Raw genomic sequence first — 15,042 nt, forward strand, 5'->3', positions numbered from 1 at the left:
GGCAGAGAGGCCAAAAATTTTGAGTCCAGAAACCCGAAGCTGAATGAGTATGAAGAAAGCAGATGCAGATGCCAAAGTTTTAAACTACAATAAGTAAATAACGAAAAGCAACCAAAGACAAGAAGGCTATCAAGATTCAACTTTATATTGGAAAAGGGAATCAGTAGTCCAAAAGGAAGAGACTACTATATACACAGTCAACGAATGAAACAGAGGATACCAAATGTTGCAAAACAAAGAAAAGGATGCCAACAGACGAGTAGAAAAGACCATCATATTTTGCCTATGATTACTTTCAGCAGCATAGTAGTCTCTTGCAGCCTCTGGAAGTAGGAACAGTTCAAGCAATTGACTTCTAGTGGGTCCATTAACTTCGTCAAATTAGTTGCCAAATCGCCCGCCTCTTCCCCAGGGTAGCCTTGGTTGCCCCCTAATACGTTGCGGTGCAGCATTCTGGTGTAGTGGTTGGGTCCTCATCCTTTGCTCCTTCATGTTTGCAAACAGCGAATCAAGTGTTTGAGGCTTCTGATTAGCAACTACATTCTCCTGCTGCCGATGACGCTGCTGCTGTTGGGGAAGCTGCATATCAAATGCGAACTTCATGAGATCAGACATGACGCAACAGCTCATGAGAGGGTATTGCTAGAGTAAAACTTTTTAAATATATTCACTATTAACCACGGCTGAAGGGCAGAGATGAATGGAACTCTAACGAACAAGCTTCGCTTGTGTTTATACTCCAAATTTCATGGCTTTCTGCATTTATCTTACAACCCAATGCACGCACTAATAAAAGCCACTTTGTCATTGACCAAGGAAAAGCATACATTACCACTAAGTCTCTCAAACCCCTCAAGTACCTTGACCAGAATACGATAAAGGAGGTTAAAATGAATACCTTGGTCCCAAAGTCAACATTTCCAGCCCTTCTCTGAATAGTAGCACCAACCCTGCACCCAGAAATAGAAAATATGGTTGATAAATCGGCAAAAACTCAACTTTTAAATAGATTTAAGATAGGAAGCAGATATGATGCCAGCACCAAGACCAAGTAATTGCAAGGGAACCATGTGGAGATATGCATACACCTGTGTTTAAGTTTATGTGCCTCACCATCATTATATCATACACTACGCAATTAACATGACAAACCAATTGAGGAAAAACTGCCAATGGAAAGTGATGATCTATCAGCAATGTCGCTCCCATTTATTGTGCAAACGCTCCCTCAACAGACCATGTGATATGAATTCAAACATGCTTCACAAAACCTCAAGATCAGACATGTAGCAGCAGGAGAGATGACTCACAACAGGGGGCTTGCTCTCTATTCAATGAAATGGACAAAAATGCCTTCCCCAAGGACTTAATCCCAGCTCAAAAAGTGACACATAGTGAAGGATGACCAGAGACTGTTTACGGTTCTTACACTTCATGGACCAAAAAAAGTTGCAACAGAACCAATCCAGCTGCCACCCACAATAAAATTTAAAAGCAATGGCAGAAAGATCAGGCCTACACTTAACTAGACTCCATCAACTGAACATTCACCCCCATTGTTATCCAATGTGAAAAAGATAACAAGACACAAAAACCTGAATAAACGGACTCTCCTTTAGTTCGTCCTTAAGCGCAATCAGAAACTGATGCGTGGTTCAACTATCCATTGTAATTCCAATCAGTGAACTTTACGCAGATGACCTAGGGACACGAAGGAATTTGAAGTCTCAACCCCTGAAGGTATAACAGTGAAAGGTTCAGTCAGATGCCTCCTGTAAACCCTAAGTCTCATCATAAAGGATGAGAATCATCCATTATTTCCTCCCGAATCCATGCACATGGCAATACTTATTTGCAAGACCAACAATTGAAGAGAAAGACTAAAACAAAATAGTGCAGGAAAACCAACTCGGAATACTGGAACGGTGACACCTTCACATTTGACTTCAAACCAAACACATGTCAGTTTCCAAACCAGTCTAATCCATTTGGCATCTGGACAAGAGAATCCCATCATAAGCCATTTAGAATGCACAGAGATACTTCAAGCAGATGGTGGCGCTACATCTACATACTTCAAATAAGCAACCGAGATTCCTTTTCACCACTCCTTCACAAATTGTTTATGTCCATGTCTTGTAATAATTTCATTACTGAACAGTAGATTAAACCCACAACTCCAGTTCCCAGCAAGAATATCCACAATGATAATATATATGCACCAACCATCACATGGTAAACTTTGCAGATCACAAACATTAAATGCTAATGCAGATATCCTATTGTGGACAGCATCTATAGAGACAATCAACACTTTAGTGCACCCCCAAATTGGTTGCTTTTGCCGCATAAAAATCATATGCAGGAGTTTGACCACTATGGAAGGTGAAATAATTTATCTGAAGCACATGGCAGAAGGTCATCACAAATAGAGAACACCGATATTTACCTGTAGTGAATTCAGAATAAATTACATAAATTAGGGAGATAACCACCACCCTAAGAAAGCCAAACACATTTCATATTTTGAAGTAGGTTTTTATAAAAGAATACCTTGGTTTCCAGTTAGGCACCTGGTTACGATTAAAAGCTCTATTGCGAAGAGGAGCAACTGCTGCCTTCAGTGCAGCCTCAGTTGCAGCTGGGAATTGATTTCCCTGGAAGTTTGACCTTCTCTGAGCCAGAACCCCCTGATTACCATATGGTGAATAACATTTAGTGACAACGTCCATTTTAAGTGAACATCACGAGCAAGTTAACACTTCTTAAAAGTTGGTCCCAAACCTGTCTCAGGGATGACCTTGTGTCCATAAAGCGACGTAGCTTTGTTTGTTTGTCTTGAGCAGTGCCTTTAGAAAACGTCTGACTTTTGTTCTGCATTGAAAAACATACTTAGAATTCACTCCAAGAACGATGCACAGCAAAAGATGCGTTTCTCTAATAAAGAGAAAGGAACTTACCGAAGCCCTCCGCTGCTTCTTATTAGCCTTGGGAGCAACTTTAGCCATCTTTATAATGTCATCTACATCGACAAAAATTCCAACAGTCATTAGTCATCATAAAAACAGTAAAGATAACACCCTAAACAAACCCTACACAATACGAAACACAATACCTAATGCCATGTCCATCTTCTTCTCCGTGAGAGCAATGGCCTCAGTTGTAAGGGGTTTAACAGCCGCCATCTGATGGAAACACAACTGTTAATCCCAAAATCTCAGAATCCAAATGGAAACCGTAAGTCAGATAACCAATCCAATCTAAAATCAGACAAAACGAAAAAGGTACAAGCAGCCTAGCATACACCAAAGTAACAAAAACAAAAAGAGAAGCATGAATCAAACACAGTATCATTCATTGGTTCATAAACCCTAAAACCATTAAAATCGCAGCAAGCCTCTAAACTCTCAGCTGCAAATCGAAGCAACATGATATACAATCAATCGAGTCGCCTCAATTTCTCACAAAGCAAACACAAATTACAGCCAAGAACTTGAGCTCAATTGAAAACCTAGAGTTCATGCAAGTTCAGAGGGAAGATCGTAGAGAAGAGCTTACCGAATTAGAGAGCAGAAACTTCAACCTCAACGACGAATTGCGAATATGAGAGGGAACGGAGAGAGATCGAAATTAGGGTTAGGGATTGTTACCAGAAAAGCAGAGGTGTACTTTGGGGTGCAGAAGAAGAAGAAGACCCGGTAAAGGAAGTCTTGTGGTTATTTATAGGGGAAAGGTCGGCGGACCTGAATTGGGATTCCAATGGCAGTTAATCAGAGGCCGGTTTCAAATAGGGTTAGGAACCACCCCGTAACAAGGCGCGTGCTGACGCGTCGACGGGAGCATATTCCCTGTAAATAGTGTCACTTGGTGTTACGGCTGTAAGTCTGTAACCAACCATGAGGCCTAGACCTTGGTAAATAATAGATGGGGTGGTCAGTAATTAACTCGAGATTTATTTTACCTTATCCACTGATGGTGAATTACGTTTTTTTATGGAACCTCATGAGTCCATGTATGTTTACTTACTTGAAATGAATAGGTATGTTATAATCGCTACATTGCGGTAAAGTATTTATGACAAATTGAGAGAGTTAAGTGGAGGATATGGTTTAACTCAAGTGTAACTTGTAATGGTGATATGTGAGATGTAGGCAGATAACTAATTTGGTAATGGAGCTGTAATTGTGATTCTCATCCCCACTGCCAATTGCCTCCCACTATTGATATGTTGAAACCCATAAAATCTGACGGTAAAACTTGAGAGCAGTCCTTCGGCTCGTAACAATTTGAGAACAGAGGCAAGAAATATGACATTGCCGACTTACATTTCTGGCACGAACCTAGTTCTCCTTAACCTGAAGTCCAATTACTACTACCAACCCAGCACAACCAAAATAAGCAGAATTGAGGCAAGCAAAACAGGATTATTTGAAATTTAATTGAGAATTGTATTCATTGAAAAGCAACAATTTCAACTCACCTCAATGAAACCATTTTATTCTAACAATAATCTCTACTTTCCCCCACTCTTCATGTGGGACCTACGTCGCCGGAAGATTTTAGAAAACGAAAAACGTCACTAATTGTTTCCATACAACCACTTCTCCGAATTGCTGGTGTAGCTAACCAACTCATTAGGTTTGAACCACAGGTTGATTTCATCTTTGGCAGTCTCCGGACCATCACTACCGTGAATGATATTTCTGATGGCAAAAGAATTACACAATTAGAGTGTTGCATTCAATCACTTGGTGAAGGAATGAGCAATCAGAATGTATGTGGATTCAATAATGAAAAAGATAACTTCTATATAGTTCAAGCTATTACCTTCCAACAACAACAGCTAGATCACCTCTAATAGTTCCTGGTTCTGACTTTTGTGGGTCTGTAGCTCCAATGAGTTTCCGGCCATACTTGATTACACCTTCTCCTTCCCAGACCTGTAAGAGTTGCAAAAAAAGAGCAAGTCAGGATGAAAGAAAGTAGTCAAATTAAGAATAAATGAGTTCAGACCAAAAGAAAATATGAATTTTTGTTGTACTAACCATTGCAATAACAGGACCAGAGCTAAGGAAGTCGCAAAGGCCATTAAAGAATGGTCTTTCAGATAGATCATGATAATGCTTCTGTGCGAAATCTTTTGAAGGAACAACTACTTTAATGCCTACAAGTTTAAATCCCTTCCTCTCAAATCGAGCTATGATTTCTGAAATCTGGAATCAAAAACTACAAGGCTTAGTACAAAAACATAAGTGGCAAATATAGAATATGCTTCAGGGGATGAACACAAGTGGGGAACTTACCAGTCCTCTTTGAACTCCATCAGGCTTAATAGCAATGAAGGTGCGCTCAAACTGATTAAGGAACAAAAGCATTATAAGAGCAAAGAAGATATAAGATTAAAATTAATAGTAAAAAATGGAACAAACCATTCAAAGTACCTCGGCAGCATGAACCTCCTGGTCCAGGAGCATGTAAGCTAGAGATAAATAAGAAAAGGAAACAATAACATGTTAGGACTAAAGCTATGAAATCAATGCAAAAATAATAAAATATAAGAAAATTTGAAATTAAAATGTTTGGAGTAATTATTATGTGTTAGCATGAAGAAATTACATCTTAATCTTCACGTCCCCTTTACTCTTCACAAAATAAAATGCTCATGTAGTAACACAACAATCTCTTTCTACAAATCTGAGACTATAAGACCATGTTTCTATTTACAAAAACACATTCAGTACAAAAAGTAGCATGTCCTCCTATCTTAGGAGTTGGGAGCACAGATATAATTACCCGGTCTTGGTTTCCAGGTAACAATGCAGGAAGAACTGTTCTCTTAGAAGTCTAGAACATTGCAAGAAACTCAAGTATTGAAACCATTTTAACAACACTAGCAGAGATTAAAACGAGTTGAAACACAAAGAGATAAAAGAAATGAAAAAGGAAAATGACAATTGTATTATATACCTGCAGCAGGAACAGCAAGGGCTGCTGAAATCCAAGATGCATTTTCAGAACCAGCTCTTCCAAAATTTGAAGCAAAAGCAGGCACCTTTCCACGTAAAGTTACAGCTGCAGCAGTCGCTACAGCTTGTCCTTCTGCAAAGAAGGAAATATAGTAACCAATTAGAAACCTTGAACTGCAATTTACACGTTTCCACACCAATCCGTACAACCATAATGGAAAGGGGACAACAGATTTCAAATATATGTGATCAATCAAAATGACGAGTAACAAATATATAATCACTAATTACTTTACTTTCGTACCAAGAAAAAAGACCTTACTTTACTTTAGTACTCCCTGTCACTCCTCAAATATGATCATGAAAATTAACTTAGATAAATCTAAAACCGAATGTTTCACTGTTCAGATCTAATTACATAAAAAAAAACTCCCTCGTGAATATTTAAAATCAAGAGTTATAGCATTTTCAATCTCAGATGGTCCGGCTTGTGATCAATTTCATAGTGGATCCCACACCAGTCAAGTCCACGGCCAAAATTGAAAACCTTGCACATCGAAAATCCCCAAAAACAATGATGGCATGAAAAAGCCCCTCTATTTTGAATAGACACAAAGCAATTTTTCTGGAAAGCGATCCATCGAAAAGTAAAAGCTAACACAAATCTAGTAATCTTTCACGGTAAAAACTCGTAGCTTACAACACCAAATCATATGCAAAATCATTTCACTCTCAATAAAAACAAACAGATTTCAACTCCACAGATCGGCGATCAAGCTCCAAACTTATTGGAATCACTAAAATTTCAGAGAAAGCTAATAATTCCAATCGTCAGAAAACAAAACGAATATGATCGCAACACAGCCAACGACGTGAGAATGATCAGAGTGCAAACACAAAATGGATAAGAGGATGGGGAAATGGGAAACTGACCGGAGAAGAAGAAGCGAGAGGTGGTCTTGGGGGCAGAGAGGAAGGACCTGGCAGCTCTGGAAGCGGATCTGAAAAGTTGAGAGCTCATTTTCAGAAGATGAATAGGGCCTCAGTGAGCGAAAGAAAGAGAGGAGTTGCAGTGAGAGAGGTGTGAGGTTTAAAGAAGAAGAAGAAGAGAGGAAGTTGGTTGGGGTTTTTTTGTTTGGTACGGGTCAAAACCCTATCCGAACTCTACGCGTGGGAATTGGATACGATGCGTAAGAGTGAGCCAGCCAACTAACGGTTAGCCAGGTACGGGGTTCGGGCTCGGACTCAGTTACTCCCGGTAGGGCCCAATAACAGATGTAAAATACTTCTGGGGAGAAAAAAGCAAGAAGGAAGCTTCTCTTTTCTATTATTAGCAAAAAGGAAATTAGAATCTTCTTTTTAGTCAAGTAAAAATACTAAATACCTGTTCTCTCCTATTAGCGTTGACTAAAATTTTAAGTTCAGTACTAATCTCTAATCGGACAATGAAAATACAAGATAGAACAACAATAAGTAATAGCAGCGGAATATATAGAAGAATTTCACTTTTCTTTTAAACAATTCATATTACAAAGATTACACCTTAATCTATGATAATATAGTTCTCAAAAGTAAAATACTTCTCACTTGATAGTCACAATCAAGTGTTGATACAACCTCACTAAGATCGTTGTAAACACATGGATGGTCGATCTAATTCAGATCGTCGATGCCACAAAGTTTATTGTCGTCACACAGATCGACTATGCCACTAAGGTCTTCTTCAATGGAGTCACTAAGATCTCTTGCTACTAGGGTCTTCTTCAATGAGTCATTAATATCTCTTGCCACTAAGGTCTTGAGTTGAGACACACGTCTCCTTGCCACATAGGACTTGATTCCTTCTTAACGAACCTCACCATTGTTTATGTTCATGAGATGAATGAATGATTTAATCTAAATGCATGAACGATTTATGCATGTGATATGTAACCCATAGAGAGGATACAAAATACAATGAATTCTCAATGAATATAATCAACACAGAATAAAGCTATGACACTAGCTAATGCAACAACTGCTTTTCCCAAGTTTCTGTGTTCCTCTCTCTTCTCTCAATCGTAGATGCTTAATATCACATAGACATATGTATGAACGATTAAACAATAATTATGTAAAATAGAGATGCATGGTAAACACACTAAGCAATAATCTCTTCCTCTATTTTTCCTCCTCGATCTACCATAATTATTTTCTCATAAGCATATATATATATATATAATGGACGTGAGATAAATAAATGTTTCCAACAAGTCCACATATTTTGATTGAATCAGAAAGATCATTGATTCTCAAGTGCAACAATGCAAATAAGAATCAATAGTTTGTTAAGCACACAATCAAATATAAATGATGCAACTAAGATTAGAGCTTTCACAAGTAGAGATACTAACATGACCTCTTTACTAGCATTCCGGGCTAACTTGTGAGAAGCTCTACTATAATGAGCACTACATCATATATGAGAGATAGAAGTTTATCAATGTCAATACCAAGGTATCACAACCTATTCTATATGCTCCAAATCTCTCACATTCACAATTTCTCAAATCCCTATTTATAGGAGAAGAAACTTCTCCCCCTCACTTAAAGCATATCTCATACAAAAAGGAAAACATATCAATCAACAAATCTGCTATAATTTGGGAAAATATTTTTCCATTTTAAAACAAAATAATTTTAAACCTATTAGATATTTTCCAAAACAAAACATCCTTTAAAAACTCATTTCAACAATATTTGGTATGATATGCATGAATGCAATTTACCTTAAAATACAACTCAATCACCACGGCTTGAATCTTCAATCTTTAACCTTCAAAGTTATGTTCGATTTTCTTTTATTAATGAAATAACCTGCCAAAGATACAAATAAATATCAAATCTGATAATTAAGGAAACAATGTCATTATCACAATATGACTTATTTCCTTACGCATCAGCATAGTAACTTAAGGAATCTAATTCCAATATTAATACAAATAAAATCGGCATTTATAAAGGAATTTAATCATATAATCAAGTGCATAAGAACCTATTCAAATTAGGTTTATTTCCTTATGTCACATGTAAGTCCTAATTAAATTAGAATTTCTTTTAAGAACAATTGTAAGAGATAATTATAATTCAACAAATTCATAGTTAAAAATAGAAAACACAACCAACTAAGGAACCGTATGCACTGATCACTTCGTATAGGAATGCCAACATAAATATGTACTTTCAGACAACTATAAATTAGCTACGCTAGTGATAGTTTTGGAAGTTGCAGCCGAAATAATTTTCTGAGTTAAGTTTTTCAATGTCAATCACTTAAACTTGAATGTACTTCCAATTTCAAAACTATAAGCTAAGGTAGACGTATATATAATGTCATAAGAATGCATTGTGACAAGCCTCTCCATGAAGATAAAGTCAAGCATATGCATAAATGTCACTACACATATAGCATATACTCTTTTTTTGGATGAAGCCTTCATCAATGACAATCAGTCATGCGCATTCCTATCTCAATTAGGATTTGATTAGCTCATATCTTCCAACACAGAGAATTGTTTTTTAGTTTAGAGAATATGATTATGTCTATCATTAACTTAATTATTAAGCACTTAAGCTGCTTCAAGTTCTACATATATGTTCTCAAAAGTAAGTAGTTTAAGCTCAATTTAGGATTGGGCGGAACTTTATCTTGCAACACTTGAGATGTATTATGAAGAGATTTTTTTTTTTGCTTTTCATCCTCTTTAATTCTCACCTATATCTCAAAAAAATTAATAACCAAATCATAGTAGTGTTAACTCTCCAATCATAATCGTGTTAACTCTGTTAAAAAATTTCATGTGTGGGTGACTATCTACCACATCAAATTTGGATTTATAGGCTCCTAACTCAGTAAAACTAATTGCTTAAAGTATGAGTACGAGCATTAGACATTATACATGGTATTAGAAACTCATGTAATTGGTATGACATGCTTGTCACTCTCTTCTAACACTTGATCAAACAAACTTATTCATCAAGAATTATGTGCTCTGTGATCCGTAAGTTTTTTGCATATTCATCTAACATTCATTACATATATATATTTACAGTTTACTGCTACTAAAATAACCTATATTGATCTTCTACATTTCATATGAGCCATCCGGAGTTGCGCGCGGAATTAGATTGACCTTCCCAATTTCCCTTTAGTGATTCTGATGAAAACAAGTTTATCTATTTGTTTTTAGCAACAAAACAAGTTTATCTATAGGAGAAGACAAAGCCATGGCTCAGCATTAGGATCATCAACGTACGGAAGGAAGCACTGCCCTTATATGTGGTATAAGAAAACATAAAATGGAGAAGTTAAAACGGTGAACAAATTAACCATGATTGGGATCAACTAGCTAGAGTTGGTTTATAGGCTGCGTTCTAGAATAAGCCCGACCTCTGAGAGCACACTTTTTGTCTTCTTACGTGTCAGTGTAGGATTGGTCATTTGATTATTTATTTTCTTCCGATAATTGATTAGCTTTTGAACTTTCATAAGTCGTTTTTGTCCTAACGGTTGGCGTTCCACCTCCATTACGATATAAACTTCTTTAGCGCGCGTGAAGCTATGAGCCTATGAGAGCGTTCTCTTAGCACAATCTATATACACAGTAAAGGAATCGAAGTTCATATAAATAGTAAGAAGATATATTTGACGAATCCTGCGATGCTGATGGGTAATGATGTTCATAAGATCAACAAATTGATGTTCATTAAAACCGGTTATAACAAGAAGTGGTGAGACCCATTCAAGATAGAGAGAGCTGAGTCATAGTCTCAAAAAGAGAGGAGTAGCGGCCCAGAACTTCCAAGCATTTTGGCAAAATGGAGTTTAGACGTTGATTAGGAAATAGACAAAGAAAAGAAGTGTAGAATCAAAGAGTGGACATGAAGCTTACCACTAAAAGCTGGACAAGGCTGCTGGAACTAGGATAATCTCATAAAAGAAAGAAACAGATTGGGTCGGGTATGAAGATAAAGAGTTGATCTTACCATCAAGTCTGAATAGCTTGTTGGAGCTCGTTTATTCGGTGGAAATCTCTAAAAAAACTTGAATTATAATTTATCGATTAGCTTGAAATTAGAGGTGTGAGCGCGATCTATTGATACAATTGTGTGGAGGATATAAAGGTGTTTGCTACTTTTGTATAAGACAAACAGTAAACAGAGCTTTGTTACCGATATTTTTCTGGTTGATGTAATCTATCATTTTGTTTATGAATTAAACTTTTCTTCTAAAAATAATAAAGAAAAGACAAAATTATCACATTCACGCAAAACCAATAAACATTGCACAGCATGTCATAACACAAAATGTAATTCATTCGGAAAGACGGAAATCAATTAATTTTCACCAATATCAGATCATATAACAACAATCACATAATTTCACCCACTCGAGGATGTTAGGAGGAGACTATGGTACATTGAATTGAACAATTCGAGCAAGTTTTGTATATTACAATGTATTAATTTCTCATATAAGTATGACCTGGCCTCCAACGTTGTTTGGGGCAATACGACTCATACAATTTCGCCCAGACCAAATTTTGCATTGGCACTTTGTGATTCATTACAGATTTGCCATCGAAATTTAAAATTTGTGATTGACTAATTAAGCACCTTCATCAAGTTACCACCCTATGCAAAAATTTGATTCCGCCCCATGCGCAGCTTTGGTTCCAATGAAGTACACAGCTCTTAATGCTAGTAGCTATCTTAAAAACATTCGCTGATATCCCGGAAAATAAAAGTTAGTTGTTTCCTCGCCATTGTTCTCTCTTCTTGCAGTCAAACTCTGGCATAGGCGTAGAAGCAACCATCGAACCTTAGCAGGTTCTATCTTGAATGCCATTCCAACCTTAGCGTACCATTTTGCACTAAGCAACTGTCTATTCACCATCGATTATTTGTGTTTACAGCATTTGTGCAATGTGCATCATTAGAGGATATCTGCCGGAACTTTAGTCAGAAAGACTTCAGGATAATTGAAGCATCTCATTGAAGAATAGAAGAAACAGGGAGATGTGCTTAAAGAAATTTGACTATTTACATGGTATATCCAAGATACTTCAGGCCAACAAATCCTATATAAGTCGATGAGCTTAATTATGCATCAGTAAACTTCTAAGTAAGCAGCATAGATTTGGAATGCTACTTCAGTTAGGTGCTATTTTTATGTACAAAGAGGATGAATGAATTTAATGAAAGCAGGGTCAGGCTTTGTAAAGCCAGAACATCACAGTTAGCCAGTTCGCCTACATCTTAATTTATGACTTGGGGCTACTAAAAGCGTACAGCTTCACGTCTAACACGAGCCATTTGGTATAGTGGCATCAGATTTTTCCAATTTGCAGTCAATTCGCAATGCCGCCAACCAGGAATTCAACTGAGAAAAGAGGATCGAAAATCAGGGGATTGATCACAGATTTCAGGACTAAGCCAAAAAAAAATGTCAATCTTGAAACAGAAACTCCGTCCTACCCTACCTGTATCTCAGAAACATTAGAGCACTCGTACCGCAGTCCTTGACGTGTTAAAATATAAAATGCATATCGAGTTCCTTCATCATCTCGTGTAAAGCTTGGCAAGGGGCCTATTTCAACAATATCAGATAATAGGGTAGAGTCTTGAGGACTTATATCTGAAAAAATGAACAAGAAATAAAGTTCATCAGTAAACATATTATGTTACACTTTATTACACTTTATAGGAGAAGCCATGATGGAGAATTTCGTATGAGCTTCAAAGTTTGAAAATTAGCACTACCATACCCCAGTTTGAGTTTTTGACCATAAATTAAGATTTAAACGAAATGCACAATGCAATGAAATGAGAAATCAGGGCCAATCAATCAAACCAGGATATCTTACAGCATTAAACTATATCTTGTTGCCAGACAGTGGCAAATAATTTGGCAAACACAAATTAAGGTGGCACAAGAAACAGGACTATGTCTGATTAAATAGTTACTTACCTGTGGATAACAAGTAGAAGAACATACAGGTCCCTTGCAAGACAACAAAGCGCGGAAGCCAGTCATCAACATCAGTATCATCAAGGGGAGGAGGTTCTCCTGGTAATGCTGTCCATCTCTATTATAAAGAAAACAAAAATTAAAGTGAGCAGACCATATTTGGCAACGTTAATTCAAAGTAGAATTTGACTTATTAATACTTAAGAGTCATTACAGTTCGAATGTACAAATAGCCAGACAGACGAGCAGATCGCAAAATTTCATCAACATGTTCCAATCTGCGAAAAATACAAGTCTTTCAGTGACGTTAATGGTACATTGTGTTGAGACTTCATGAACCAAGGTACAGCTAAAAGAAGTTGCCTCCTAAGACCCAGTATTAGCAATAATATGTAGCTTACTATTGTAAGATCATGTAAAATGGTCAAGTACGAAGTTCTTACTGAGCTTTCAAGTGAGCTTCCCTCTCTTCTATATCAGCGAGCTCTGTACGAAGTGATTCTAGTTCTACAGCAGATAGCTCAACCTGACAATTACATTACTGTAGCAGGTCAGATGCATAAAAATATCACAACACCTAGTGAGAAATGCAAACAACTACTCAACCAACCTTTTCTTCACCATCTGTACCAGAACCCCATGGCAGCCCCCTTAGACCAAACAAGTTCAACTTCAGCATGTGTGCAGCAGTCCTTAATTTTCTTCGGCTCCAGCTAATGGACCTATCCTACACCAGATCAAGCAAAGTGAATACAATCAACACACAGTTTTTCAATTTACATTATATTTCGATGTAGAACAGATGAAATTAGCCTCGAGCAATTATCTGCTCTTGGACGTGAAATAGATGAAGTTACGTTTTGAGAAGAGTCACCACTGGGTGGGGATGCTTTAAAATGATCTGGAATCACTTTTATCTTCCCAAGACCATCATCCATGAAGCTGATTTTCACTTCCAGAATAAGTTGCAAACCTGTGTCCATGACATAAGATATTAAGAATCAATAATCAACATTATCGGATATCAAATGGTAAATGGCATACTATCCACTTCATATTCTATATGAGCTAAAAAGTCGAATTGCTTCGAACTGATTTCAACAAAGATTTACGTCAAGTTTCAAAATATACCACCCGAAAGCTAATCTTATCATTCTTAGAAACCTCACTCGAGGCATATAGTTTCCGTATCCTATGATATAACAAAACAACCTATGAATTAGAGCTTGATAACTCGGAAAGTCGACAAATATGACCAATTGCAAAGGAAAACTGGAAAATCCTCATAATAACTATTTGAGTAGCCACAATACATGAGATCCGATCCACATCAAATTTCTCAGCATCTCATGATAAGAAATAATAAGAGAATGAAAATTATACGAAAAACAAGAGATACCTCAATAATAACGAACTCGATTCAATTTTTGTTTTGCAGAACAAACTAGAATTCTCAAAAGAACCCTAAACGAAGCCAGATAATCCCAATTAGAGACATTGAAACATGACAAGAAAAGGAACATAACTTCATGAACAAAGCCTCCCAGAAACAACAAGAGCAAGTATACTTTGCATAAAAAATTCGATCGAATGGGCAGTGTCTCAAACAAACTTCAAATTCAATGATCCAATCAAAACTACCAACGTTAAGCACTTACATGAATTCATCAACTTCTTACTGCTTGGCTATAACAAGTTGCAGCATAACAAAAACAAAGATATAATCTTTGGGCTCAGAAAGAGCGCTTGTTAACGAAACTAACAGCCAAACAAGGAAAGAAGGGAGGAGATGATACATACCAGTACAAAGAGACTTGTATTTTTAACAGAAAGACAGGAGCTTAATTGATGGAGAGGTCCCTCTTGTGTTCATGGAAAGTGTTTGACCTCCCAATCAGGTTGACTATTCGGTATAAGTTGCTCAGTTCTCAATGTTAGATGTCTATTTTGCCCTTACGTCACCGTGTTTTCTGGTTACGTAGAAATGTAGAATTATAACATGCTGGGGCAGTGGGGCTTTTGGGTTTTCTGCTGGTTTTGTAATTAGTTTTGTAGATTGATTAATAA

At 37.0% G+C, this 15,042-nt stretch overlaps 3 protein-coding genes across 4 annotated transcripts; all 3 read right to left on the reverse strand.

The window, feature by feature from the left end:
• Window positions 1-120: 120 nt before the first annotated feature.
• Window positions 121-3,710, reverse strand: LOC126796352 (uncharacterized). The gene is made up of 7 exons (XM_050523164.1): window positions 3,559-3,710; window positions 3,116-3,185; window positions 2,961-3,022; window positions 2,785-2,874; window positions 2,554-2,690; window positions 899-950; window positions 121-579 (listed from the first exon to the last, which is right to left on the reverse strand). The coding sequence occupies exons 2-7, from the start codon at window positions 3,183-3,185 to the stop codon at window positions 382-384; spliced, it is 609 nt and encodes a 202-aa protein (XP_050379121.1). The 5' UTR covers window positions 3,559-3,710; the 3' UTR covers window positions 121-381.
• A 694-nt stretch (window positions 3,711-4,404) lies between these two features.
• On the reverse strand, window positions 4,405-7,066 carry LOC126796351 (nucleoside diphosphate kinase 3-like). Its single transcript, XM_050523163.1, has 7 exons — window positions 6,900-7,066; window positions 5,968-6,099; window positions 5,442-5,479; window positions 5,304-5,354; window positions 5,046-5,213; window positions 4,828-4,940; window positions 4,405-4,703 (listed from the first exon to the last, which is right to left on the reverse strand). The coding sequence occupies exons 1-7, from the start codon at window positions 6,985-6,987 to the stop codon at window positions 4,580-4,582; spliced, it is 714 nt and encodes a 237-aa protein (XP_050379120.1). The 5' UTR covers window positions 6,988-7,066; the 3' UTR covers window positions 4,405-4,579.
• Window positions 7,067-11,976: 4,910 nt separating this feature from the next.
• LOC126796350 (uncharacterized) lies at window positions 11,977-14,892 on the reverse strand. 2 transcript variants are annotated; one of them, XM_050523162.1, is made up of 8 exons: window positions 14,776-14,892; window positions 13,833-13,948; window positions 13,586-13,702; window positions 13,419-13,501; window positions 13,190-13,253; window positions 12,976-13,093; window positions 12,488-12,642; window positions 11,977-12,387 (listed from the first exon to the last, which is right to left on the reverse strand). In XM_050523162.1, the coding sequence occupies exons 2-8, from the start codon at window positions 13,911-13,913 to the stop codon at window positions 12,307-12,309; spliced, it is 699 nt and encodes a 232-aa protein (XP_050379119.1). In that variant the 5' UTR covers window positions 13,914-13,948; window positions 14,776-14,892; the 3' UTR covers window positions 11,977-12,306. The 2 variants fall into 2 exon arrangements, with proteins under 2 accessions (XP_050379119.1, XP_050379118.1); XM_050523161.1 differs by lacking the exon at window positions 14,776-14,892 and adding an exon at window positions 14,634-14,766.
• Window positions 14,893-15,042: the final 150 nt, after the last annotated feature.

This window comes from Argentina anserina, chromosome 5 (genome assembly GCF_933775445.1).
Source record: "Argentina anserina chromosome 5, drPotAnse1.1, whole genome shotgun sequence".
Classification (NCBI taxonomy): Eukaryota; Viridiplantae; Streptophyta; class Magnoliopsida; order Rosales; family Rosaceae; genus Argentina; species Argentina anserina.

Excerpts from the sequence above, each read along its gene's own strand:
- LOC126796352 (XM_050523164.1), bottom strand. The coding sequence starts at position 3,185 with ATGGCGGCTGTTAAACCCCTTACAACTGAGGCCATTGCTCTCACGGAG. Across the intron at positions 2,691-2,784 it reads CAAGGTCATCCCTGAGACAG|GGGGTTCTGGCTCAGAGAAG; the intron begins GTTTGGGACCAA and ends TATGGTAATCAG. Across the intron at positions 951-2,553 it reads GTGCCTAACTGGAAACCAAG|GGTTGGTGCTACTATTCAGA; the intron begins GTATTCTTTTAT and ends TTCTGGGTGCAG.
- LOC126796351 (XM_050523163.1), bottom strand. The coding sequence starts at position 6,987 with ATGAGCTCTCAACTTTTCAGATCCGCTTCCAGAGCTGCCAGGTCCTTC. Across the intron at positions 5,214-5,303 it reads ATGGAGTTCAAAGAGGACTG|ATTTCAGAAATCATAGCTCG; the intron begins GTAAGTTCCCCA and ends TTTTGATTCCAG. Across the intron at positions 4,941-5,045 it reads CTGGTCCTGTTATTGCAATG|GTCTGGGAAGGAGAAGGTGT; the intron begins GTTAGTACAACA and ends CAACTCTTACAG.
- LOC126796350 (XM_050523161.1), bottom strand. Across the intron at positions 13,094-13,189 it reads GCTATTTGTACATTCGAACT|AGATGGACAGCATTACCAGG; the intron begins GTAATGACTCTT and ends TCTTTATAATAG. Across the intron at positions 12,388-12,487 it reads CTAATGTTTCTGAGATACAG|TTGAATTCCTGGTTGGCGGC; the intron begins GTAGGGTAGGAC and ends CTCTTTTCTCAG.